This window comes from Myripristis murdjan, chromosome 18, assembly GCF_902150065.1.
Source record: "Myripristis murdjan chromosome 18, fMyrMur1.1, whole genome shotgun sequence".
NCBI classification, from domain to species: Eukaryota; Metazoa; Chordata; class Actinopteri; order Holocentriformes; family Holocentridae; genus Myripristis; species Myripristis murdjan.
The window spans coordinates 14,645,246-14,672,445 of NC_043997.1; the positions used below are offsets into that span (position 1 = coordinate 14,645,246).

The following is a 27,200-nucleotide window of genomic DNA, read 5'->3' on the forward strand; positions in this document are numbered from 1 at the left end:
AGACATGCCGAACTGCCTTTTTGTGACTCTCCCTTCCTCTCCAAATGTCTCACACAAACAACCATTTAGCTGAAGCCATTTGAGAAGTAGGTATCTGGTTGTATGTGTGAGTGTGTGTGTGCAAGCATATGTGTGTGTGTGTTCGGGTGTATGGTGTGATCCCTGACCCCTTGGAAAATGTCTCCACAGTGTGATATTCTGTGTGCGTTGTGATACTGGGGACTGGATGTGTCTTTGATGACAAAAGGCATGTTTGTCCGATGATGAGGATATGGATTTTTGTCTGGGGCTATGTGCACGTGCATGGGTGAGCACGTTTGCATGTGTATGTGTGAGTGTGTGTTTGAGTGAAAGTGTGCCAAGTGAACAGCCAGGGTCTGTCCTTTCTGTCTGTGTGTCTCCCCAGTGACAGATCACATCTCGTCACCGTGGTGACTCATACTGGCTTAGAGTAATACAGGGGCTGGGGGATGGGAACATGCACACACATACGTGCACACACAGACATGCACGCATACAAATACTTGCAAACGCACATTTTGCAATACATCTTGTGTGACCATACGCAAGCAGATACATGCCATGTGCACACACACTCACCCACACCTGCAGGCGTTCACTCACACTCACGTACACGTAAACACAAACTCATGCACACACAAATGCCCTTTGGCATGTAAGCACATACACAAGCACACCCACATTAGCTGCGGACACTGATTGAACACATTGGTCACCTGCCACATCGTGCCAGCCAGTTGTGTTCAGTTGAGTGCCTCCTTTTGCACAACTGTGATGCATTAATCCAGTGCAGGTGCACCGATGATTAATCTAACTGGGGATTATGAAAGGGAATGGAAGAATCAAGTAAATAAAGGTCATACCCTGTTGGGAATAAGACTTCCTCCTCCGGTGCCCGGCTTGAACTGTTCCGGGGCTTGAATGTGTCTCGGGCGTGGGCTGGTGGTCCTGCGGGCTGCTTAAATGTGTCACTCAGCCTGTGGAGCCTTAGAGTCTGCTTCAACACCTGCCAACACAACAGTAAGTCACATCGTGCCTGTTTGTTTATCTAACTACAAGGTTACAAGACTTTAAAATGTGTTAAATTGTAGCATTTGTATGCATGTTAATGCACTTTGTAGGTTTTCTGTCATTCTGGAAAAAAGTAGATCCTCTAATTACAGTGGCATAAAGTTTGAATATAATGTGCATTGGGCTTTGAAACCTAAAATATGAAATATGAAATAAGATTTGCAGCCTCTTGCAACATTAAATGGTCATGCTGTTGTTTATTAATGGGGGAGGAGCTGTGATGAACTGTTTCCATTAATATTTCCATATCTCTGTTCATTTGTCTCCATTGGACCTGGTCGGGTGCTAGTTCTGAGTCTTCTGTGTGCTTATATGCAATGTAACAAGTCTTTGCCACGCTAATAGCACCATTTGTTTCAAAAGGCAGCGTCTCATTTGAGATTGTGTCACTAATCCTCCTCTGTTTACTCTGTCCACATAATTTTGAAAGTTTTTAATCTAATAAATATCAGGTTATTTGCTTCCTGTGGAATTACTGTCTGAGCCCAAACTAAAACTGACTACAGGCCTAGTAGGTTGTGCAACATCTAAAGATCAGTCTAACATGTACACTGAGGCAGTAAAAATTTGTTTGGGCTACATACATACATTTTAAGTGATGGTGGGATAAAAAAAAAAAAAAAAAGTCCTACTTTTATCAGTAGGAACAGTCTTAAATATAACCTCAAATTTTGACAAATGACAGTCAGGGTTGTAGGTTTGTTTTTGTTTGTTTTTTCCTTTTTGTAAACTGCCCTACCTTCAAAAACATCACAATGGCTGGCCATTATGGGCCAGACGACAAAACCACATCCTTCATCAAATTCGGGGAATTGCTGCCTTGCTGCCCCTTGAACACTAAGACTGAGGGGGGAAATATATGGTTCAGCGTTTCCCTCACAAGAACAGCACAGTAATCAATTCCGTTTAGTACAAATCCAATGCACTTAAACTTCCAGCGCGAATAACCAGGGGCTGCAGAGCAGAGGTACATTTATCGATAAGGCATTTAATTCAAACCCCTCTCCCCCGCCTCCTGCTGAAGTGCTCGCCTCCTCCTGCTGGCCCAGCCACAGCAGAGGACGCACACCTCCGGTACTTATTCAATGACGACCGGTGTCGGACCCGCTACTCCAGGAATAACGCGTTACTGACTTCGTTACTCATTTCAAGGTAGAAGCCCACCATAATTTCACGTTTCAGTTCCACCTTTAGCATTAACAGAGGCACTTTTACGCCTAGCTTACCTTCAAAGATAGGGATACTCTTCTTCTGTTAGTGAAAGTATTGCTCTTCCTGACCTTATTTTCTTTTTTTTACAGGATAAATACGTCCACCTAGAGTATCTACACGTTGTGCCATTTCTTAATAGCTCACTTAGTGCAATTACGAGAACTTTTTCCATATTTAAATCGGTTGGCTACAGCATAAGCGACTTTTCCCCCTCTGATAATGGTAACGTCAATGTTAAAGATGAGGTCGTAATTTGTTGCATTGTCCGTGAATGGTAAGAGTAATAACGTTAGCTGGGGCAATACACTGCTGACGGTGCGGTTCATTATAATTTTCATAAAAACGGAGGCTAGCAGTAGACTGTCTGCCGGAGAGAGAGAGAGAGAGAGAGAGAGAGAGAGAGAGAGAGAGAGAGAGAGAGAGAGAGCTCTCCAGCCGCCTGCGTCAATATCGGCAGAAAGAGCCTCAAAGAATATACGCGGAAGTTTTATATTCTGCCTTCAAAGTAATAGCGCATTTGTTTCATTTTGAGAAAAACAGGTGAGTACCGGGTTGCTTTGCCGAATACCATTGTTTAGAAGAGATACTAAGTGTGAGAAAACGTCATTTAATTTAATTTTATACCACAGATTCATCTTGCCAATCTAGTTTTATTTTGCATCCATTATCTTTAGTTGATTGTTTCAACTTGTCAGTCAGTGGGCGCTTTATTTTGAAAATACCCACCGGGTTCGTGGTTTTATTTTGGCCCGCTTCACAATGTTTCCAGCTCAGAGCTCGGTCGGCTCGTAGAGACAGCAGGATGCCAAGGAGAGCTCTCCGCCAAACGGCGTCCGTTTTACAGTCTCCGGGTGCCGAGTCCTGGCCACGAAAACTCTGATGGGCGTTTTTATCTGCCTTTTATCGTCGTTGACGTTTGGATATTTTCGGGAGTCACGAAATGAAGCGAATGAATGTGAGCAACAAGAAGTGTCCTGTTGTTGTGCCTGTCCTCAGCATCACTCCACAGTAGTCAAGTCCTTTCTTTGGATGCGGTGCCTCAGTGATTTAGTTGTCTCTGTTAAAGGATTTGTTTAGAGTTTAGTAGCGGACTACCCAACTTTTCCCTCCCTTTTGTTGTCTTTTTCGAGGTTTTCCGTCTGTGAAACAAAGATTTCAGGATAGAACAACTCCGGAAAACCAGCGACTTGACATCTCCTGGCGGAATAACCATTGTTAGCGGTTATTCGCCTTTACTCTTCCCTCTGCAAGCATCTTCTCTGGGGTGGGATTATGACCGATGCTTGCCTTGTCCGTCTATTTGAGTTTTGTATCGTCTTATTTTGTTTGTCGGTTTGTTTGTTTCACAGTGGCATGAAAATTCATGAATGCGTCCAAGGACATGTATTCAAATTACGCATGCATCATGACGGTAGCAGGCTGTGCGTAATAACATACCTTCGACATGAACGCATTAGCAAACATCTTAAATCTCATTACCGTGCTCAGTGATGTATTTTGCCTCGGACTTTGCAGATCCATACCAACTTGATTATTGCGTGTAGTGTGTGTGTATGCATGGGCGTTAATTGGGTATGGCACGGTATATTAACTCGCTGTTTCTTGACTATAGACTACTATAAGCGATCACTTGATGTTTGTTACTGAGGGCTTAGTTCAAACAAAAAACAACAGAAATATATTTAGAAGCCCTAATTTATACACATTACCAGTGAAGCATGCAGGTCCTATTCTCAACACTGCATGCGCCTGTGCAACATAGTTGGGTGACCTACATCTAATACTGTAATACTGTAATTTATGACTGATCCGAGTGTATTATAGTGCAGAGCAATATCACTGCCCATAGAAATTAAGGAGATAAAACAAGTTTTTAAGTTATTGTAGCAAATATGTGATGCATGTCCATACCTTAGCCATGTGTGAGAATCGGGTGAATTGATGCCCTGTGTGTAGTGGAAGAGGAGAGTCTGTGCGCAAACATGCACGGCTGTCCAGGCGCATGTGTGTGCGCGCTTCAGACCACTCTAATATTCCCCATCTGCGTGTGTGTGTGTGTGTGTGTGTGTGTGTGTGTGTGTGTGTGTGTGTGTGTGTGTGTGTGTGTGTGTGTGTGTGTGTGTGTGTGTGTGCGCGCGCAGCCACGCTGGAAGTCGCCCCCCATGTGGCCGTCGGGAGTGGGGAGCAGGCAGCCCTGCCCGCGGGAGTCGGCGCTGCGCAGGGCTGCCATCAGCGGCAACATCCTTGCCCTGCCGCCACACCACGTCCCCACCGGCCGCAGCGTCCGGGTCTTCATCTGTGCCAACCCCGATGGTAAGAGTCACTACCCCACCCCCCTTGCTCACGCACGCTCACCAACATACCAGTACTTTCCAAGCCTGGAGGGTCCATCAAATGACACAAAAAATAACCACATTTTTTTTTTATGACACAGCTTATTCTTCAAGGCTGTTTATAATAATAAGGCTACATTTTGCATCCAGAGTTATCAAACACATTTTAGGGTACTCAGACTATTCAAATTACCAGTTCATTTTTGCACAAGTCCTCAAATGTAGGCCTAACCTCTTTTAGATAATAGCCTTTTGAGTATAATTGCTTTAAATCAGAGAAATTCAATTAAAGCAAGTCTCTTGTTGAAAGATTTAATTATGTGTTTCATGGTTATTTGTTGAGAGAAGTTACATTGGAACAAATCAAGCAAAATTTGCCTAGACATAGGCTCAGAATGGCTCTAACATCCTTAAATAAGGTTAGTTAGCATAAATGGATCATTTGCCAAGCTTGACATGTTTGTGCTGTGCAAGATACATGTTCAGTATTATCTGTGAATAAATTAGGTCTGTTTTTGAGGAAAAGTCAGCTAACAGTTGATTGGGGACTATTGAGCTGTGACATTGAGAGATGCACTTATCCCACGGGATACCACTAGACAACTGGGTGAACTAGAAGGCTGCAGTCAGTAGAGTGCAGATCTCCACCAGGCGTATCTCTCCTTATCCAGTGCTCAGTCTTAGGTTACAAACCACCCCTTTTTTGCCTGCTGGGAGAAGGGAAACACAAAAAAATTTAGCTTGATAGGTCCAGTAGTATGCGAGATTAGCTGCAGACAGATAAACACACACACACGGACATTAAAAACAGTATCTTTATTGGCATTATGACTTTTGTACACCAAGTCCAAGTCAAGTGAATATAAAATATGGTAAAAAGTTCTAAACATGCAGTGCTCAAGATAAAAAAAATCAACCTAATAAAATGTAATGCCTGTAGGTCTGTGGACGCACCGCCTCCCTGCACAGGAATGCAACCAAGTCAAATATGAACTTGCACTTTTCAAAAAGAAAAGCTGTGCTATGCAATCACTTTTGTTGCTGTCTAGTAGTTCTGCCTTTGCTAATGTTCTGCAAACCACAGTCAGGTCAGAGAGAGAGAGAGAGAGTACCGTGGTGGTCGAGAGAGCTAGAGCATGAATGAAGAGAGGGAGCAACGGTCGCGACAACACACGTTTATCAGAGGTTTTGAATCACCAAATCCATGAGAGGTCCTTGATCATAACTGTGCTCAAAAAATATTCAGCTGATAGGCCCTTTAGTATGCGAGATTAGCTGCGGACATACACAAACAAACACACACAAAACCAAACATATAACATCCCCTCCATACCCTAGACATATATAACATCCCCTCTAGGCCGCTGCCCTGCGATGGTAATTATGGTTAGGCCAATCTATAATTTCACAAAGCAAATTTCCCCAAGATAACCCAGTGAATCAACATATTGCTTTCAACACACAGGGTGCATAATGTGAGCCAAGTGCAAGACAGTCGGGTCGTGAGGGAGACATCTAGTTGCAGCTCCGTATTTGAATATACCCTCTGGGCAAGGGGGTAAAAATAGGCTCACTAAAACTGGAGTAAACAAGGCAAGGGAAGTAGAGTAGGGTATGAGAGAGAGAAGGAGGGCATGCAGGGATTAAAAAGGGAGGGCACTCCTGCCGATGCATTGCTGTTATTTGTTTGCCTTTGGTGAGCAAATTGCAATGGACTGAAATGAATGCAATGACCTCAGATTTCACTTAGATTCCCTCACTGTTAATGGCCCAAACTAGATGGTGAGGACTAGCATTGTTTAGCCACCTGTAGCTGGCACAGTCATTTAGACCATCCCATCTCAGCATGCCTTTGATGCTCCAATCTATGCATGGATGGGAAAACGACAAGGGGGTTATTGCAAATAGAGCTTTTAACGGCGCTTGTACAAATGGAAAGACACACAGCTGAGTTAGAGCTGCGAAAAGAGCTAATTATGACCGCTGTTTCCACCGAAGCGAGGTACTAGTATTTGATGCTACGTCCTTATAATGAAGCCCAAGAGAGAAAGAGCTGAACATTAAACCAGCTGTAGAGCTACTTTGCACTCTCACCTATTTAAAGCAGTAATGCTACTGTTTGCTCCGCATTCATACCTGGATCATACAGCAGCTAGAGGAGCACACTCAGTAGAGTGCAGATCTCCACCAGGCGTATCTCCCCTTTTAGAATACCCAATGTGCTGTGCAAAACTGGAGAAAAATTAAATGAATGTAAGATTCAAAGAGTATAGAAAATAAACTGTGAAACTCCCAAAGCCCATTGGGTCTCTGTATCTGTTCCACTTTATTAAACACATTATGCCAGTGATCAGGAACCGGTGGCCCTGGAGGTCATATGACCTTCAACAGTAAAAGTGTTTCAAAAGGAGCACGAACACAAAAACAGAAGATTGAAAAATAAGCTGCTACTAAGGTCTGTCTCTCTCTCTCTCTCTTTCTCTCATACACAAGATGTCTGTTGTACATTTAATTTTTTACAGTCGTGAAGCATCAGACTATTTAACCTACTTTAACTCCCGCTTGTTGACAGATAAGTCTGACACATTAACAGTGTTGTTCTCCTATGTGTTTCCTCTGCGTTCTGTTGACTCTCTCTGTCAGCAAAGTGTTTATAAACTTGCCAAAAAACCTCAACACACGTCCTGGATTTTTTCACCCACGATCGGAGTGCGCACGGCCACTGTTGGATAAAAGAATGAGCGAGCTAGACAATGAATGAAGTGAGGGAGCAGTGTAGTGACCCAGTAATACGCCAAGAGAAAGATAGAGGGAGAAAACACCGGTGGTGAAGTGAGCTCAACAGTGAATGATGAGAGTGACTAGCGTATTGAGACCCTTTTGTATCCCTCTCCCCAAGAGGGAGAGGGAGAGAGAGAGACAGAGCAGTGGTGGTCGAGCGAGCTAGACGGTGAGTGAAGAGAGAGAGAGCGGAAGCAGCAAGAAGAAACATTTTTCAAAGGTTGTGAATACACACACACACACACACCAGACCAAAGGCATAATCTCCTCATAATTCTTCAAATTTGTTACACATATGTCCCTGCTTGGAGATGGTTAACTGCACAGTGTCAGTAACTGAAACTTAACCTATCAGATGCGTCCTTGTGATTGTCTAAACTACTCGCTGTCCTGTCCTGTCTTTCAAACCCCGCCCTTCTGATAAGAATGGTGAAAACAAACACAAGAAGAATTATTCACAAATATGACCCATGTCTGCCCTGCATCCTCCTGCAGTGCTTGTTTCTCCATGTTCACTAGAGGGGGCTGTACATGCACCATGTTGACAGCATCTAACTTAAAATATGTTCAAATCTACAGTATGATATGGCCCAAGCTGACCATGTACACCTTGAGACTGCAGGTTGTCCATTCTCAGTAAAGATAAGTTTGTTTTTTTTTACTTCAATGTCAACCACTCTGGTATAAAAGAAACCAGAAGCATCATTATAGGGCACTCTCAGGCTGGTGGTGGTCTGTAGGTTTACGAAGCAGGTTTGTGACTTGGGCTTTGACGAAATCTCAGATGTAGTCTGGGATTTGGGGTTATGTAATATTTTCATATGGAGTAACTGTTATCTTTTCCTGGTTTTAAAAGCTGCATTATAGTAAAGGGATGCAATTCAGCAAATCTGAACTCATTAGACTGTTGTGGCTGTTTTATTTTTTTGCCTCTACCTGCTTGGTCATCATATCCACATTACTAAAGACTTTTTATGAAAAAATTCACCAGTAGTTTTCCCCACAGTATCCTCACAATATCAGAATTAAGGTTCTCCGTCAAAGATGTTCTCATATTTGATTTAGTCATTTGCAACTGGAAAGTGGTCAGTTCAAATCTTAAAATGAGGGCAGGGGAAGTAAGTAACACTTTCTCTTCTTCACCAACTACTGTCAAGGTGCCATTAAGCAAGGCAGTCAAATTTGCATTTGTCCAGCTGAGCGCCCAACTGTTGCGTGTTCACAGTATGAATGTAGCAGTGTGAATATGAAAGAGTTGCTAAAGATAATGTGTGCTTAGCCTAACTTATCGGGATAAACAAATGGCACAAAACGTTGCCTTTTCACTATTTTGAATTGAATACCAAGGAGAGTGATCTCCGCAATGCCATCCACAGTGATAAACTCATGATCATAACAGTATAAATGTATTTTTATTGTGTCTGAGTGACTGGGAGCCCCACTCTGCTTTGATATACAGTGCCTACAATTTTATGTGCTCTCTGGTTATAGTGTTGGCTGCGCTGAATATACTGACTCTAATGCCCTTAATCAAAAGCCACAGATGACTGCAATGTTCTCCCACTGCTGTATTCAGCAATTCAGACCTCTGCTGTTTTTGGTTGCGTGGTCTGTAAAGGGGCATACCACTCAGTTTCAGTTCTGGATAACAATTCAAAAATGGGGGTTTTCTCAGGAGTTGATACAGCAGTGTGGTTTGGGATATCATCCTCATTCCATGATGTTAAAAATGAGCACATTATTAACATCACTCACATTCTTGGCTCAGGTGGATGACTGTGTGTGTGTATGTGTGTGTGTGTGAGTGTGTGGCCACAGCTGATCAATTAAAAACCCTGTTATCTGCTCCTGTCAATTACCAGGCAGCAGCAACAAACCAAAGAAGAGCCAATTGCAATTTTCCTGCGTGTGTGTGTGTGTGTCTGTGTGTATGTGTCTGGGTGTCACACAGCCTGTCGAACCAGTGTGTGTTTGTGCTTTTGTTCATGTAGATCCCTATAAGCATATCAACACAGCTGCATTACCTTGCTCTTACGTCGTTAACCTCAGGGGCTTTGGCATCGCCGATGTGCTATAGACAGCTATTTGTATGTAAGTTATCACTTTAGCTCTTTAAAGTTGAAAAGAGCAAGGGGCCCGAGGGATGCGAAGCAGAAAATCATCAACCCCTCCAATGCACACCATCATTCAGTCTATACAGCATGTCATCACTGAGACCACTGATTACACTGAAATTCACCCCACAATCCTGTTTATCTTTGTTCGGTAGATTCAATCCGAAGCTTTATCCCAGCTTTCCTCGACTCGATTGTCTCTTTCCTTTGAAAAGCTCTGTCTCTTGCTCTCTGCGTAATCGCTCTCCATCTTTCCCACGTTTAAATTTTGTGTTCATCGTCAATCATGTCAGACGCTTAAATGCTAAATCTATAAAGCCCAAAGAGAATTTTATGCCGGCTGGCCACTTTCTGAATTCAATCTGGCGAGAGCGAGAGCGAGGGAGAGAGGGAGTGGTGGAGGGATGGAGGGTGGAGTGACCGTGTCAGCGGTGGCTCTTGTTTAATAGATTGGTTCTCGGGGGCCGGTGAGGGTTTGGAGGCTAGCCGAGACCAGCCCGCTCTGCGGCGTGTGAAGTTTATGATGCGTGCTAGAGAGCTTATTTCTCTGCTGATCCGTTGTCCTCTGCCTCCTTACCTCCCCTCCTCCCCTGAAGGCAGAGAGGAGGCTGAATCTGACCTCACACTAGTTTGGCAGCAACTTTCAGTGACCTCGCTCTGACTTCTCCAGAGTGCTACAGAGCAATTCCGCACCCATAGGACGTCGCACTAACAAATTCAGCTGCTGCCCTTGCACATCCCACTTGCTCGCTGGGTGTTCGAGCATACTTGATGGAGCGCACTGTAAATGCACTTCAGAGGGGAATGATGGAGATGATAGTAACCTGCCCTGTAGATACACCTGAGTGCAATTACATAGTGATTATCCACTTGTAACCGCCGTAATTGACACCCAAAAAAGTAGCATAGTTTGCAAATGGTGTATAAATCAAGGGCATTTTTAATGTGCACAGAGGGGACCCTGCTGCTATAAGGTGTAGTGCTGCTTATTAAGAGTGAAATGAGCAATGTCTGATGTATCTTAAGGTTTTATTCAGTTACTGCTTGAAAGAGAGACTCTCTGGGAACTTATCCCTAACTGAGAAAGAGGACTACAGTTGCAGTACTGTTTAATAAAATGATACTTATTTCATGTCTGTAGGAAAATTTAGCCCACTGCCCAATATCATCAATGTAGACCCCAAAAGAAATATTTATAGAATCTGTCTGTAGGTCATTAAAGTCACAGTGAAAAGGATTTTTAGAGCCTCTTGTTGCCTTACTTACTGATCACAATTACTTACTCCTGTGGAACCAGGTTTTTGGGGCAGGGCTTCACAGTGAGGGGCATCTTTCAGAAATGTTAACCAATGGGTAATCAGTTAAGAAGAGAAAGGCCATTTTATTTGACAGGGACATGATTGTTCAAAAATGCATGTAATATTGCTTAATGTAGCTTTAAATAGGGGAATATTCTGGCATGGAAAATTCGGTTGTAAGTTGAAAAAGTCATTTTCCATTTCATTGTGACTTTAATTATGAATTAATTCAAGTACTCATATACGTGTGAAGGCCCAGAATCCGACAATAGTATCTCACAGAAGATACCACAATACATTTATTTTATTATCTCTTGATGTCTCGGGCTTTATCCGTAAAACTTAGTTGTCTTGTATTAAGCAAGGGATGTGTAATCATAGCTATTTCATCAAACATGAATTGCTGTAGCTTTTGGCCGGAGAGACAGAGAACGTGTCTGCCGCAGTTAGATCCACGGCCGGCCACTATCACCATCTGTTACTGTACACTGTAGTTTTTATCTTAGTTTGTAACCTCAAGTGTCCAATGTGCTGGTGGTGGCACAACAAGCTCCAGTTGCATCCCACGTTTTTTTTTTTTTTTTTTTCTCCCCTTCATTCCAATTCAGTGACACTCAAATTGCCCGTATGTCTCTTTGCACTCAGGAACGGCAGGAACATCTGGCCTTTGTATGGATGGCTGAATTATATGGCTGCAGTTTGCCTATAGCATGTTACGGTCCTCTCAGTATCCATTTGCTCACTGACTGTATGGTACAAAGTTTGCAGCATTGCGGTGCGGATTCAGATCTTGAGTATGTGCGAGACACTGAAATGACATGAACTGGTTGTCAGAGCCTTTTTAGCAGTGGTCACAGTCAGGCTATAGTTCATGTCTGTTTGATGATTCATAGTCTCTTTCCATTAATTATACACCGAGTTCTGAGATTTAAGATTATTTTCAGGGTACGTGGCAGAGGGAATAATGAGATGAGTCCTGTTCTATTGAAACTATTGGCACATGAAATGTACCTTAACCCACTGATTAACTTGGTGCCAAAATCGAAAATCGTGATTCTGCATTTTCATGTGCGGTGAACCATGATTATTTTTTTCCTCACTGTAGCTTTTTTTTTTTTTTTTTTAGCACAATATGAAATTACAGTGAGCACATTAGCAGAACGCCCGTCACTATTTTTCATTAATAATGCCAAGCCCAGTAACAAGTCTACCTTTTTGTACTGAATTGCTGCTTCATGTTTAAATTAAAAAGAAATAAGAAAGAAACACTAATTCCGGGTGAGATGAGTTTTTTCAAGGCAAATCATAATACAATACACATAATACTGTGGCCTGTTAACTGAAATAAAAGCCACACCATGAAAAAAGCGAACCAGTGCAATCTTACCATCCGTCTGTACAGTGTATAGCTGATGTGTGACCACCCAGAATGTCACACACACATTTTATTGCATCTTTGGGCTAGATGCAAAAATACAAAGGTGGTATCTTCTTTGCATGAGGCTCTGATCACTCTCTGAAGCACACAAACACAGTCACACACACGTACATGTGGCATACATGTTGACATGGACGACCACTGTGTCATTCTTTCGCTCACTCAAGGTTTTACGCCGCTATGTGTCTCTTCTCAGTATCACTCACTCACTCTCTCGCCCTCTCTCTCTCTCGCTTAATCAGAAATCTCAGACTGGGTATATTGCCTACCGAGTGCCTCTGGAGTGTCAGTTGGGCAGGTGTAATGAGGACACGATGATTACTTTGACAAAGCCGAGTTGATGAGACTCAGAAATCAGAGAGGGCAGCAGTAGAATCACCGTTATGTGGCGGAATGAAAGCAAATGGACCAGATTAATTAATATTGCTTGCGTTATAATGGCCATTTGTTTTTGGTTTAGGTTATATTAGCTGTGCTGGGCTTCATGCAAATTTATAACATGGACGTCTCACTGTCATATAATTGGACACAGCAACACAACAAACAGTCTCCATCTTAACAAGTCTCATGTTCAGTGTTAAAATATTAGTTTACCTAAGGGGAAATGAGATAATCCCACTTGTTTCCAATGTAGTTTCACTTGTTTAAAGTATAAAGTATAAATATGAAGTATAAATATGTTGAAACAAGGCAGAATAAGGCACATCAGCCCACTAGGATCAAGAAAATGACACCTAATTCAAGAAAATTCTGCAAACAAGAATTGATGCTGACATCTTGAAACATGTTGATTAGCACTGGAATCAAGTGAGATCTTTTTGGTACTTGTTATAAGAACAAGCAAGATTTTAAACACTGAAAATGAAATCAAACAACTTGGTCATACAAATAAGAAAACAATGCAGGAACAGAGGGTTTCCTGTCTTTTTGTGTTAATTGACTGCCCATGTTTTGAGGGAGGGACAGAGGAAGGAAAAGGAAGCGGTTGAGGGGGAGAAAAAACAAGAACAGACTTGATGTATCTGAAAGAAAAGATGGACTGGTCAATAATATTAGAATAAACAGAAAAAGTGGAGGGAGTGATGGAGAGAGAGAAAGCATCAACCAGCCTTTGTTTGTGGATATGTGGGTGTGTACACAAACAGACACACATAACACACACACACACACACACACACACTAAACGTCAAGCTGCCATACCTCATCATCATCCCATAAGAAAAAAAAATAGTGGTGACTTGCTGTTATCAGCACAATGCCAACAACAACACAGTTCTGTCTGTCAGGTCACATCAAGACACAGCACAGCCAGAGAGATTTGGATTGGATTTGTTAGCTACTTTTTAGCATTTCCCCAACAAGAAAAGCAGGCGTGCCTTCTGTTATGTGCCACTGTAGGAAAATCCTGTGCATTTATTGTACTTAGCATTGTGTAATGTAATGAGATGAGAGTCCCCACTGATGCAGCAGCAGCTGCCATTTATTTCATTTGCATACTCTCATAGCAATTCGCTTTTGATTTGACATTTTGCATGGGTAGCTGGGGGCGGATACATGTATGGTCCCAGCCCAGAGGCTTACTAAAGATAGATGAGAGAAAGATACGTCAGACCAAATTTGTGGGCTCTTACTCATGCTACGTATGACATGGCTACCGACTGAGGGGGGCTGTTTGTGTGCTGACCACCATCTGCGTGTGTGTGTGTGTGTGTGTGTGTGTGTGTGTGTGTGTGTGTGTGTGTGTGTGTGTGTGTGTGTGTGTGTGTACGTGCACGTGTGGAAGTCGGCTCCTTCGTCACATAGGCCTCTGCTGGGCATGTTCTTTTTTTAACTGTCCATCCACACCCTTCAGAGAGGGATAGAGAGAGGGAAAGAGAGAGAAAGAGACTGGGCCTGTCCACATAAATTACCGTAACCATTTGGAAGACAGGGGGAAAGAGAGAGGAGGAAAGAAAGTGGGACACAACAACGAGCCATGGGCATTCACTCTGTGACGCTCCGACTGTCCAATATGATCACTGCCATGTGTCTGCTGTAGATAATCATATCTTTTATGGGTGTTAAATAAGAGTGCATGTTGGAAAATACCACGTATTGATCCCGCGCTACTTTTATGTTGATGTGGATGGCACTGAAAGATATTGAAAGCTATCCAAATGCTTCAGTATTTTGGATTCCTAGAACAAGGAGGCAAACTTTGTTTTTCTCTGTGAATGAGCGCTGATTACATCGATTGCACACAATTTAAATTTCATTGAGGAAAGGTTTCAGAGTTATTTTCACGCTCTCTATTTTTGTTTTGTTTCCAGACACGGAGGCAGAGAGGAACGCACTGAAAGAGCACGTCTACCCCAAACTACGAGACTTCTGCCGGGAGAACTATGGGATTGAGTTCCAGGTAACTTGCTTTATTGCTGTCGTTGACTATTTTTGATTTTTTTCTCTCTGTCTTGCTTCCCTCTAAATCAAGAGACCTGTGACTTCCAAAGTGGTAGTTTTGCCAGTATAAACTGCCAGGCTCCTCCAAATCTACATCATGGCTTACATAGCAATGAATGCCTTGAAGGGTCTGCAGAGCGAGCCACATTCAGAGGCCCCTTTTCCTTTAAGCAGACAGAAGGCCAGTAGAGATAAGGCTTCCATCGGTGAGTGCTGGCACATATCTAGCTCTGGATAAGACAGCACGATGCTAGGGCTTTCCCTTTGTTGTTGTTAGAGAATTACCCCATTCTCCCCGTGGTGCCCACTGATCAAGGATCATTTGCATTGCAAATTAGCATCAGCGTACACGGAAAGATTGCTATCAGAGGTTTGTTTGTTTAACAAATCCAGGAGAGCCCTCGAGTCAGGGGGAGATTTCCACTATAGATTATTCTTGGAAGGATTTGAGGAGCTTTGTTTTCGATGAGGGATCGGTGACCCCTGAATTGTTCCCTAAGCGGTAGTGAGCGAGATGTTGTCAGCTAACACTCATTTCCTGTTTAGAATATCTAGATCATAAACAGCTCAAAGCACAAACATACCACAGGCATTATAGCAAGACTTCATAAAACAGTCATTCATAAAATAGTTATTAGAGTGACTGACTTCTGTGAGGATTATCGAGTCAGTCAGCTCAACTCCATGTGTAAATCTGCCTCAAATATATCAAAACATATGAATATTAAGTCAGCTGTTGCTATCCCGTTCAAAACCAAGAGGGGCGCCAAACTTTGTGACGAAGCTGCAGCAAAGAACGTAATGGATGTAATAATCTGCCTGATCCCAGTGATGTCTCAGTGATGTCTTTTGCTTTGACTGCTTGAGAAATTTTTGAGAATTAGAGGTGTAAATTAGTGATGTCAATCAGAGAATGCTTTTGAAAACAAACTGTAAAAGAAAATTCAAAATGACAACTGTTTTGTAGACATGAGTCATGATTTACTTCTTGACATACTAATAATAATATCATGGATATGGGTAGTTTTGCTACAAAGATTTGCAGCAGGAGATATTAATTTCTAAGCTAGCACTTTTCTTTGCTGTTATACTGACATGCATTGCTTCCAGTTTGGCTAATGAGTTCAAATAGAGCATATGGCCATGTGTGGCTTCATACAAACAAACTAGCCTGGCGCATCTTAGATTTTTTGCCTTTCTTTGTGCACCACCTAAGAAATTCCTGTTGAGCCAGCAGCTAATATTAGGCTATTACAAATGCTGTCCTCCTCATGTTGCTCTTATATCTTTAAAAATCACTATAGTAAGATGTTATCAATGCAGCAACAGCTGTGAGGAGCTTACGTTAGACATAAAACGGAAACTGTCACATATGGCTCTACTTTGACCTGACAACACAAGTATTTGCTGAGGGACTAGAGTGTTACTTGATTGCGAAAACGCTGATTTCTTAAATCCCTGGTGAGTCTGCAGACAAAGAGGATTTGCATTTTAGGCATTTAATGGTGGACTGAGTGTAACAGCGCAAAGATATTATCCAGTATTTACATGTGATCACTCTAAAGAAGTTAGGGTTGCAAATTACAGTCACGGGACAAAAGATGCAATAAATATTCCTTCATCTTTAATGTGTGGTGGAGAAGTACACAGTAACACAGCAGAAGCCTGGCAGAAGAGGTCTGGCCTCGGTATCTGTGGCCACGTGCCCGTCTGGTGATTCAGCTCGCTGTGATGGTGCGTGTGCTGAAATGATTATGCAGAAAGCCTGGGAGTTAATACTATGACTCACTTTACTCTGTTCTCCCTCCTTCCCTGCTCCCCCACCCCCACTCCTTCACAACCCCCACCCTTCATGAAAATCGGTACTTTAGCTCAAATCGAAGCTTACTGGTGCCTGATAATATTTTTGCACAAATGTGCAGGAGTTCGCGCTTTGGTTGTGAACCGTTTACGTGCATGAAATGCTGGTTGATTCCTAGCTGTCTTACAGGGTGGCTGACCCGTTACAGCTACTGAATCGAGTCATGTTTATGTTTTATTTTAATTTCCTATTTTTGCGTCGTCTCTCAAGCACATCCACTGACATACATATGCCAAGCTGCTGAAACCCAGTTCTCCCCAGTCTTTCATCACTTGACTCGGTTTCCATTCAGAATGCTCCCTTAAGAGGATGGAGAGGGATCGCAGGAGATAGAGAGAGGGATAGAGGGAGGAAGAGGGCACGGAAATCTTCCAGCCCAGGGGCCGAGGGCCGCGTCCTCATTCAGTCAGCGCACAGCAGCAACCAGGGGATCAGGCTCGGTGATCCCTCTCTCTGTCTCTGCCTCTCTCTCCCTCTCTCTCTCTCTCCTTCCTCTATTTCCACTACGTCTTCATTACGCATTTGCCCGCATTTTCAGAAAAATATACAAAATGCACACAGATAAAGACTTAGCCCTGAGTGGATGGGAATAGGATGGATAGTGCAGCTGCCAGAGAAGCACAGAGGACAGGGTTTAGACAAGGTTTTAGGCAGTCTGTAGCTGCACCAGATTACTGTCGGTCTGGGTGAGCACTGGTCTGCTCTGATTGAGCTCCAGTGGAAGCAAAACATACTGTCACAGGCCATTTGGTGTTATTGGTTAGGCATTGATCAGTGGATTTCATGCTCATGGCTAGGTCACTGGCCACTCAAATATATGGACACACTGCTCACTTCAATTTGAAGAGAGGCACACATGCTGGGATGCTAATCTCCTCATCCAGTACTACTCTGAAATCCCATTATCTTAACCCCTTTAAGTCTGATTTTTCCTTACATTTCCCTTGAAGTATCTTCAAAGTAAGATAAAGCATTTTTTCATATTGTACAGCAATGTCACATACATATTCTGTATCTGCTGGCTGCAACGCTTCATTTAAGATACATCCTACTAATCCTGAGTGAAATATTCAGACACAAGATACCATTGTTTTAAGGCTGCAGCACTATATCAGATAGAAAATATCTACATGTCTTGTGCATCATTTTATATACATTTCCCTGTAACTCAGCAGGACATATTCGCACAGCAGGCACTTGTAATGACAAATGCATGTTGCCTTAACATTACAGTCAGTGTATTGCCATCTACGGCTAGCCCTTATCTAACCAGAACAACAAACCTTAATTCTCGGCTAATTTATTTATTTATTTATTTATTTATTTGGATCCCCATTAGCTGCCACCGAAGTAGCAGCTACTCTTCCTGGGGTCCACAACAAACAACAATAATTATCACATATTACAGATCTCAGTAAAAACAGTTAACAATCCTAATAAAAACCTTTCCAAGACAAATAAAAGTCAAATAAAATCAAACATCACAACACCTCAACTTAACAATCATGATTTGTTCAGTTCAATCCATTCACATTAGGGTTATTCATCATGTGTTTTTTTAGCAGCCTCTCAAAACTTGCCTTACTGGGTGCTCCAGTGATCATAGTTGGTAGCGTATGCCATAATGTAATGGCCCTATAGATTACAGATCTGCATATTTCATTTGTTCTGGGTTTTTGTTTAACCATGTGACCCTTAGTAGCCTGTAACCCCACAGGGTCATAACAGGAATGACAGACTTGTCCTTTTCACCTACAAATTCAAAACTTCCACAGTCTTAAGTCTGTCTTCGTCTCTGCTGTTAGCCTTTTCTGGCAGGGTTAAACACAGTAGAATCCACCATAAACCTACACAGCTTATGTGCACAAACAAGCCAGGGATTTTACTTCATTTTGTTTTTGCAACAACAAAACAATCAGGATAACGAATAATGTAAAGTAACGACTTGCTGATTTAAGCCTTTGGCGCATAGCGGTCACTACAGTGGACAGCTGTTTAAAAGACATTTTCTCCTAAATGCAATGGTTTCTGTGGTGGAATTGCATATCAGCTGTTAGAATGCTCTCTGCTGCTCCCCTCCATTGAGGTTTATGCAGAGACTGTCAGTTCTTGTTGCTGAACACATATTAATATTAGTATAATGACATGGTAATACCAGTCCTGCATCCTTAAAGAAGTATGGAGACTCACAAAAGTGTTCATGCCCTAAGAAGAGTAAAAACACATGAGAAAAAAATCTTGACTCAGGCTTTCATAATTCATGCATCAAAGGGTTAAAAAAGTAACTAAGTAACTGATTACTCGAATTGAATAGCAGTATCCTGTTACAGGATGCTGACACTTGCAGGCGCACCAAATCTCGGGGCCACTGGAAACAATTGTTTTGATAATGTTGCAGGACCTTTCTATGGTTGCCAAACTCACTGCACATCTTTACAGGCACAAAACACACACACACACACACACACACACGCAAACTCTCACAGACGGTGCAATTGCAACAAGAGTTTCCTGGCCACAGCTGTGAGATTCTGTTCAACGGCTGTCAGTCAAACGTCCCCCACAACTCACAACACAGGCGGCAAGATGAGAGACGAGATGAGGGGTGAGCCGACATTTCACAAAAAAAAAAGAAAAGAAAAAAAGGCTATTCACTCAGTCTATTATGCAGGAACTTTTAAAGAAGGGGAAATAAGCCTGTCATTGTGGTTTTGTCAAAAAAAAAAAAAAAAAAAAAAGCCAGTGCACTTGGAACGCATCACCCACAAGGAGAGGGCTTCAAGAAAATTTAATTGCTAAGAGAGTTCATAATCATTTCTTTTCCTTCTTTTGGTTAGTTAGTTTGTTTGTTGGGTGAGTAAAAACATACACGTCAAAAAGATGCTTTTCCCTGCCGCCATGCATTTGATCTTCATAGCTTTTTTTTCCGAAATCAGTTCTGTTTACAAGGCTATGAATAGCTTCACAAACAATACAAAGCTCAAACGGTCCAGAGGAGAAAGTTAAAACGGGGTCGAAGAGGAGATAAGAGGATGTTGATGTTTCGCCTCTTTCTCTCCATTAGCATAGGCTATTTGAGGTTTGACTGCAACCTCTGCCGTGCCTCCACAGTGACGTTTCTAATGGGAAAAACTGTTGAATAGGAGAAACAATTTAAAGCATGAAGGATGGTGTGAGCCTTATTTATTCATTCCCCTTCGCCTTCCATCTCTGTTTACCTGGCTGCCTTTCTCTCTCGTTCTTCTCTCGTTCTTCTCTCTCTCTCTCTCTCTCTCTGTCTGATTCATTTGCTCCTTGGCAGCGGGCCAGCACACACATAGGCCAGACTGTTGTTTTCCTTAGTCAAGTCTCTACAGAATGGAGCAGAGATACATATCAACATGCAACTGCCTTGACAAGCGCGCTGGAGACGCTCAGCACAGATAATCAAAATAAAATATGAAAATAAATCTGAAGCTTCGGTTACAGATGCACCTTGAACCCACGAGAGATGATGAGTCATTTCCTTGGGGCTGAAGTGGAGGATTCGTCACCTCCACCAAGGAGGTTAGATATTCGTGTCTGTGTACGTCTGCAGGATATCTCAAAACTTAGGAATGGATTTCCATGAAGTTTGGTGGACAGATAGGCCTTGAGCCAAAGAACAATTGATTAGATTTTGGTAGTGATCCAGATCTGGGATTTCTGCCATTAGACGATGATCGCCTCTTCGCCATAACTACAGAACTAACAGAGATAGAGTGTGGACTCCAAATCCCGCGGCTGTGTTTGCAGGGTCAACAAATTGATTTCTGTTCAAATTGAAGTGATAGGAAGGAGGGATGATTTGGACCAGTCCTGTACAGCACTGGCAGAGGTTTGCACCCTTCCCCTCCAAGTGCCCTCCTGTTTCGTAACATTTTCACCTTTACTTCTACCCCTCCAGTGGATTTCGTTTGCCTTGGAACCACAGTGCAGTACAGCTGTCTGAGGGGAGCTAGCTAATTGGGAGCCATTGTATAAATTGTTGGTGTAACATAAAGAATATACGTGTGCATGACCGGCTGCTGTAGGGCAATATGGCAAAAAGTTAAAGTGTAGCTAGATTTTTTTTTTTTTTTTTTTTGCATAGAGAAATGAGGACAACAAAGTGACCTTCGTCCGCTTCAGTTTGTATTTCTGAATATATTTCCAGCAGTTGGAGTGTCTCATAGTGTGTTCACACCGTTAGAAAGCTCAGCAAGGATACCTAAGGAAAGACACTTACAGTTTTTTCACTACTTCCTTACTGATATTAATGCCCAAACTAACCAGAATCATTATCTCTGGTTATTTCCCCCCAAAGTATTGATGGTAATTGTGGTAATTTCCACACAGACAAGCCTTTAGAAGTTCAGATTCTCAGCCATGAAATGAGAATATACAGGAGAAGCTGTCTTGGCACTTTGACTCTGCTCATGCGTTGGTTCCAATGGGAAAGCATTAACAGGAATCTTAAGAAAGAACTGAGTAAGATTGACAGGCGTGACTGGATAATTTAACTAAAAATGTAATTTCTCAAGAGCCAGATTAACTGTGGAAACAAAAACGAATCAAATTAATCTTCCATGGTTTGAACCATTTATTCACCTACATTATCACATGGTTTGTTTAATGACTATGTGTTGATTTGCCGGTAGGATATATTGTTCTGAGTGTTTTCACAAAGGGCCTCCTACTCATTGTAGTAGCCAGTGGCCATGTCTTCTCATTACCTCGTGTCTTTGACTGGCTTTTAACCTTACCTTGCCATGGGTGAGATGCAGCATCTAAAAACTCTGCCATAATGTCCATAATAGAGCATATTAAACTTTCATGAACAAGAAATAGTTGCAGCAGCCAGTACTTGCTTTTAGTCAATATAGAACTAAGGAAATGAAACATAAGCGGTAAGAGATATAATATCAAAGTGGAAATCCACTCTTTTTTCCATCCGTATGATTGTCTGCGCAGAGTTTTGTCAGCTTCATTTTTATATTTGCATTTTGTGTTTAGATTTAATATTATAGCAAAACTTCCTATTTGTCCAAGGATTTGCAGCTAAAAGCTGTATTTCCCTTGAGCAGCATGAAGGCTTTATTCATCACACATTCTGAGTGACTCCCTACACGTTCTTATTAATATTGCCCGTCAGTAGACAGCTTAAGATATATTTCTGCTGGTGCCATATCTATTTTTACTGTTGTTTTGCCTGAGAGCCATTCTGTTGGTGGGTTTTTTCCGCCTTTTTCCCGCCTGATTTCATGCCCTTTCTTCCTGGGCATCTTGGGCATAATCCCAAAGTCTAATAGTCTAACATTCAATAAATAAAAAGGCTTCTCCTGCACTTGACCTGCCATGGGCAAACGCCTTCCAAGGGCATTAGAAAGCTGCTTAGCAGAAGCTGCTTCGGCTCTTACGTAAGTATCAGCACCCCCACTTCCATAGTTTAGGGGAAGAGAGAGAAAGAGTGGGAGACAGATGAGAGGTAAAGCAGAGGAACAGTAAAGAAGAAGTGATGAGAAGGGAATGTAAAAGCAAAAACAGAGGAAGAAAGAGGGTGGAAAAAACAAGGAATCTGTGAAACAAGTCCAGCCAAATCCAGTCCCACAGGAGATGTCTGTTCATTGGGCTGCGCCTCCTTCGTTAAAGGAGGAAAGAAGAAGAAGAAGAAAAAAACTCCTTAACTAATCCCTTTTCCAAACACTTTTCCTCTGAACTCCTGACAATAATGCCACTTCTGCTTCTCTCTCGTCTCATCTCTCTTACCTCCTCTGTTTTCATCTATATGTCCTTGCCCATTTTGGATAAACATTTTTGCTGTTTTTGTCCCTGTCTTTCTTCTCCTTCTTCCCCTTCTTCCATCTCTCCATCCTTCCCTCTTGTAAGGAAGGACACTTGACAAGGGGACAAATTAAATCAGTAACCCCCCACACACACATATACATGAACACATACAGCGAATAAATTACTAATGTCTTCATTTAGCTTTTAATAACCATGCATCCTCCCATCCCCCCTCCTGCAGGAACCCACTGGAAACCTATTATAATGGGGGGCACTCATCTCACTTCATTTCTCCTCCCTCTGGTCCTTGTCAACACCGGGCCAAGTTTAGCCTCCCACGTAACAGTGTTGGAAGTCGGTTAGTGACATTGATACCCAGTGACTCATGTGCCAAGCAATGAGTTTGCAACAATTGGCCGACATGAGGGATGCTTATTAAGGTGAGAATGACTGTGTGGGAGAGGTTTTCCAAGGTGATAGTGTGTGGTGGTCTAGGATGAGGCAAACTGTAGTTTAAAGTGCATAGCTTCACATTTTTCTATGTCCTCACCTACAGTATGTCATCTAGCACCACTTCTAACCCAAACATGTGGGTTTTACATGGTTTTATTTGGTTTTCTTTTCTTTTCTTCTTTTTTTTTTTTTTTTTACCTTGGAGTATGCACTAAAAATGCTGTTTACATTAGCAGAAATCCTTATTAGTCTCTTATTGGCAATTTATAATATTACATAGGTTAAATGTACACAGGTTACGATTATCTACCTAAAATGTAGAGCATGTTCTGTATCGACACACTTTTATGGGTCATAAATTAATGGGTGACCCATTCACACCTCTGTTTATAGGGGCTGAACCCGATTTACCTTGGACTGTTGCAAGTTTCAAAATGTAAGACTGAAATGCTAAGTCCTGGATGGTAGAGGGATTTTAGGTCAGTGTAAAAGGAGTATAGGTCTTTTGGTGGGAAGGTGGTCTATGGAAGAAGCAGACGGGTAGTTGACTGCTGTCTCATTGCACAGCCCACGGGTCAACAATCAAGTTAATAGGCAAAGGTCTAGCTCCAACCCTCCTACCAATCATGAAATAGACAAATAGCTCTTGGGCTGTCAAAGTGAAGTTCAGGCATCTTGGTTTCAGTGATGTCCTCTGGTTCCCGACTGCCAGCATGCTCTGTTCTCTGCTTCTCTGCGGATGTGTCAGTCATTGTGCAAGGCTAAACTCATTTGAGTTAGCTCCTGTGATGAGCAGCAGACCATGAAGGAAGACAGCAGCCCTTGCTGCTAAAATACTTAGGCTCCATACCTCACCCTCCAGTTCTACATTTTACTCCTCTCTCACAGCCAGCAGGGAGTCAGACAGGCAAATAGATGGCAATTCCAGCAAACCACCGGGGTTGTATCAGCTGCACCTAGCAGGGGGACTAGAGAAGATAAGACCCTGCTCCCAGTTGGTATTAACATCCATCCTGAGAAATACGATCACAAGCTGACACCTCTAATTACAGGTGTAAACAGCTGCAACGCGCCCTCAGTGTGTCTTGAGATCAGATTGCTCAGGCCACATTTGGAGGTAGCCTGGGATGTTTTTGTCCACATTGCATTTGAGTTGTAAAAAGACGTGTCCCAGGATGAATTAAAGGACTGCCTGCTCACCTCACGTCCTCTGTCTTCAGCTGTGGTCCAGCCCAACACTGCCGACACTGGCCAGACCATTACTTTTCCAATAGAAAAAATATCCTGTGTGACTCTGGCCAGCGCAGCTGCACTGTCAGCTGGTGGATCAAATGCAAACTGAAGGGGGTTTCTCTAAAATATGTGTTGACAGTATGGAGGGTTTTCCTTCAATATAAAATTTGGAGGCAGCAGCCTTTTAGATAACACCGATGCAGTATTGTCCTATGATTTAGGTTGTAGGTTTGTATCAAATATGCACAGATCAAGCATATATTTCTGCTCGACTTGTGTGTTTTGCAGTGTTTCAGTGTGGATTGCAGGCTGTTGGGCTCTGGAAATACTATAGTGGTGTATTGTGGATGAAACACCGATACCACATTTTCAAATGCAGTCACCTAACAGAGCCAGTGAGCTGCCAGCAGGAGGACTCACTGTCTTCTTAGAGAGAGGACAGAACAAGCAGAAGAGTGGTGTGGCCACACACACACACACACACACACACACATACACACATTTACCCAGGCCCTTTCTCTGGCGTGTCTCCTTCACAGGGAGATTCCCCCTGCAGTGTGTTTACAGTTGGAATTACCTGAACCACCAGCAGTTTTGACAAATGTGTTGAAGGGGATGAAGAGGACCCCCTCTGTTGTGTGCTTGTTATGTCTTCTCACTTGTCCCCACTGGTCCCTAGTGCCTTTAACAGTGTGGAGCAAGTGTGTGTGTGTGTGTGTGTGTGTGTGTGTGTGTGTGTGTGTGTGTGTGTGTGTGTGGTTCTATAAATAAGTGGATGCTGAAGGTAGTGTCATCAGTTCACGGGGTGCCTGCAAGTTTCATCAATTTAAGTGTAAGACTTGCCTCCTTAATGCTACAAAGAACTGAAAATAAAACCACTTTCATTAATGAAAAAAAAAAAAATAGAAAATGAAAACAAATGTTGACCTATCAGACAATAATCAGCATCACTAGGTTAATTTCTCACTTGAGGGACAGCACATGTTACAATATATTTAAGACTTTTAAAACTGAATGTAAGACCGAAATGCCAAGTCAAACTAAATTTCAGTCCATGTAAGGCAAGGATTTTAGATAATGTGATTTAAGACACTTTACTTTTTTTCGTCAGGGCTTGAAGGCACCTTGGTTCAACTTACACTTAGTTTCATTGAGGCTTGACCTGCCTCTATTTTTCAGCTTTCTCCAATCAAATTATTTGATTCCTTTCACTTATGTTTAATTTTTCCCTGTTCTGTTTGTGAAATCCATAAACCTAAATGCTGTGGTCTCGCTTCCTTAAATGGTTCTTTAGCAAGTTTTGCTGCATTTCCTGAATTTGCATACCTGAAAACTAGTTGAAGTGGTGTGTCTTTTTATCATGAAATGGTGACAGTGCTCATGTTATGCAAGGAAAAGTGTGCTTAAGTGGGGCTGTTTTACAGGTGCTTAACATATCACAAGTGTGCCATTGCAGTGGCGGACTCTTGCAATAAATCAGCAAGTGAATGACCATGTCTTTTCTTTTTTTTTCCTTTAGCACACAGGAGTCGTTCATACAAAAATCCACACAGTGTTTACCATCTCTTGCATAATGAGAGCAAACACATGACGAGTGGTCATAAACATGATAAGAATCTGCAATAGAAACCCCAAGGGGCTTTTCAAGAGTCTTCTCTTGTAAAATGATCACACATTCCAATGTAATATAAGCAAAACAGGGCAATGGAAAATAAAAAAGAAACAAAGAAAAAGAAGCAAATAGGAAGAGTAGGAAGAGAACACAGAAAAAGTGATCCCCAAAAAAGATGTATCATAAACAGCACAAAACAGTGTGATAGCTGATAACTGTGATTGATATAGATGATAATTATGAATTTAGTATGAGGAGGTGGTGGTTTTGTCATGTGATGTGAAGTGGAGTTCACCATTAAGAGCTGAGAGCTATGGTTCAACTACTTATTCTATTCTATTCTATTCTATGTTGTTATACTATTCTATTGTATCCTGTTGAGTTCTATTGTATTTGAATCCATTCTGTCCTCCTCTTGTATGTTGTTCTCATCTCCTATTCTGTTGTATCCAGTTGTATTCTACTTTATCCTGTTATATCCTTTTCTCTCCTAATCTCTTCTATCCTGCCCAGTTCTCTTCTTTTCACTTCTCTTCTATCCTCTTCTCTTCACCTATTCTATTGTATCCAGTTGTATTGTGTTGTATCCTTATTCTATTCTATTGTTCTGTTCTGTCGTCTGCTCTCTTCTCCTCTGTTTTATTCTGCTCTGTAAAAAATGTTCAGAGAGAGAGTTTTTATTTAAGCTTTTAATTCACTAATTCACTGTTGGTATGAACGGTGTATATACTGCACAAATTTAATTTCTGTTGCTTTTTCTCCAAGCATATGTACAAAGCGCTTCACTCCTTATCTCTGTCCTTTGTGTGTGTGTGTGTGTGTGTGTGTGTGTGTGTGTGTGTGTGTAGGTGGTGGATCTGTACTGGGGTATAGACCCAGAGGAGTGGGACAGTCCAGAGCTGCAGCGCCTCAGAATGAAGCTGTTGGAGGAATGTCTGAAGACCTCGGCTGGACCGTGTTTCGTCGTGAGTGTTACACACCGCTCAGTCTACAGTTACACTTTGATCATTTCGATGCATTTTTTGAGGTGACATCGCAAAGACTGGATTTTATCAGAGTTCACATCCATCCACACTTGGCCAAAATGCTCCTGTTATGCATGCACAGTGGCTGAATAAAGCAGAAGAAGTCTGTAAAAATCAGTTTTTCCTGCTCTTCCTCTCAATCTCCCCGTGTTGCTCTAATGTGAAAATTAGACTTGATTGTGCCCAGCCAACCACTTCCATGCTTGCTTTTGAAGATCTGACAACAGAGTGAAACTACCTCATAACAGTGAAATCTAATTTCTCTTCCAGACGTGCCCGTTTATGAATCTGGGCATGACCGCGTCGGATAAGAAATGACACTGAAAGCCTCGGATATCCCTTCATAAACATTTAGCTCTAGCTTGATTTAGCTTGTGTCACTGTGTTTGTGTGTGTACTTGTTTGTGTGTGTGTGTGTGTGTGTGTGCGCATGCGCTTGTCTATCCCCGTTTTACAGTTGTCCACCACCAGCATTAACTGGATGTGTCAGAGTGTGTGTGTGTGGCTGTGTGGGTAACCTCAGCT

General features: G+C 42.2%; 1 protein-coding gene across 1 annotated transcript in view; it reads left to right on the top strand.

Annotated features, from left to right (window-relative positions):
• Positions 1–3,244: 3,244 nt before the first annotated feature.
• The window catches only part of nwd2 (NACHT and WD repeat domain containing 2), a 49,818-nt gene continuing 25,862 nt past the window's right edge, over positions 3,245–27,200 (top strand). Inside the window, exons 1-4 of the mRNA XM_030076194.1 lie at positions 3,245–3,259; positions 4,446–4,617; positions 14,578–14,666; positions 26,499–26,615. Of these exons, the coding sequence (XP_029932054.1) occupies positions 3,245–3,259; positions 4,446–4,617; positions 14,578–14,666; positions 26,499–26,615 (393 nt within the window). The remainder of the gene's footprint in view (positions 3,260–4,445; positions 4,618–14,577; positions 14,667–26,498; positions 26,616–27,200) is intronic.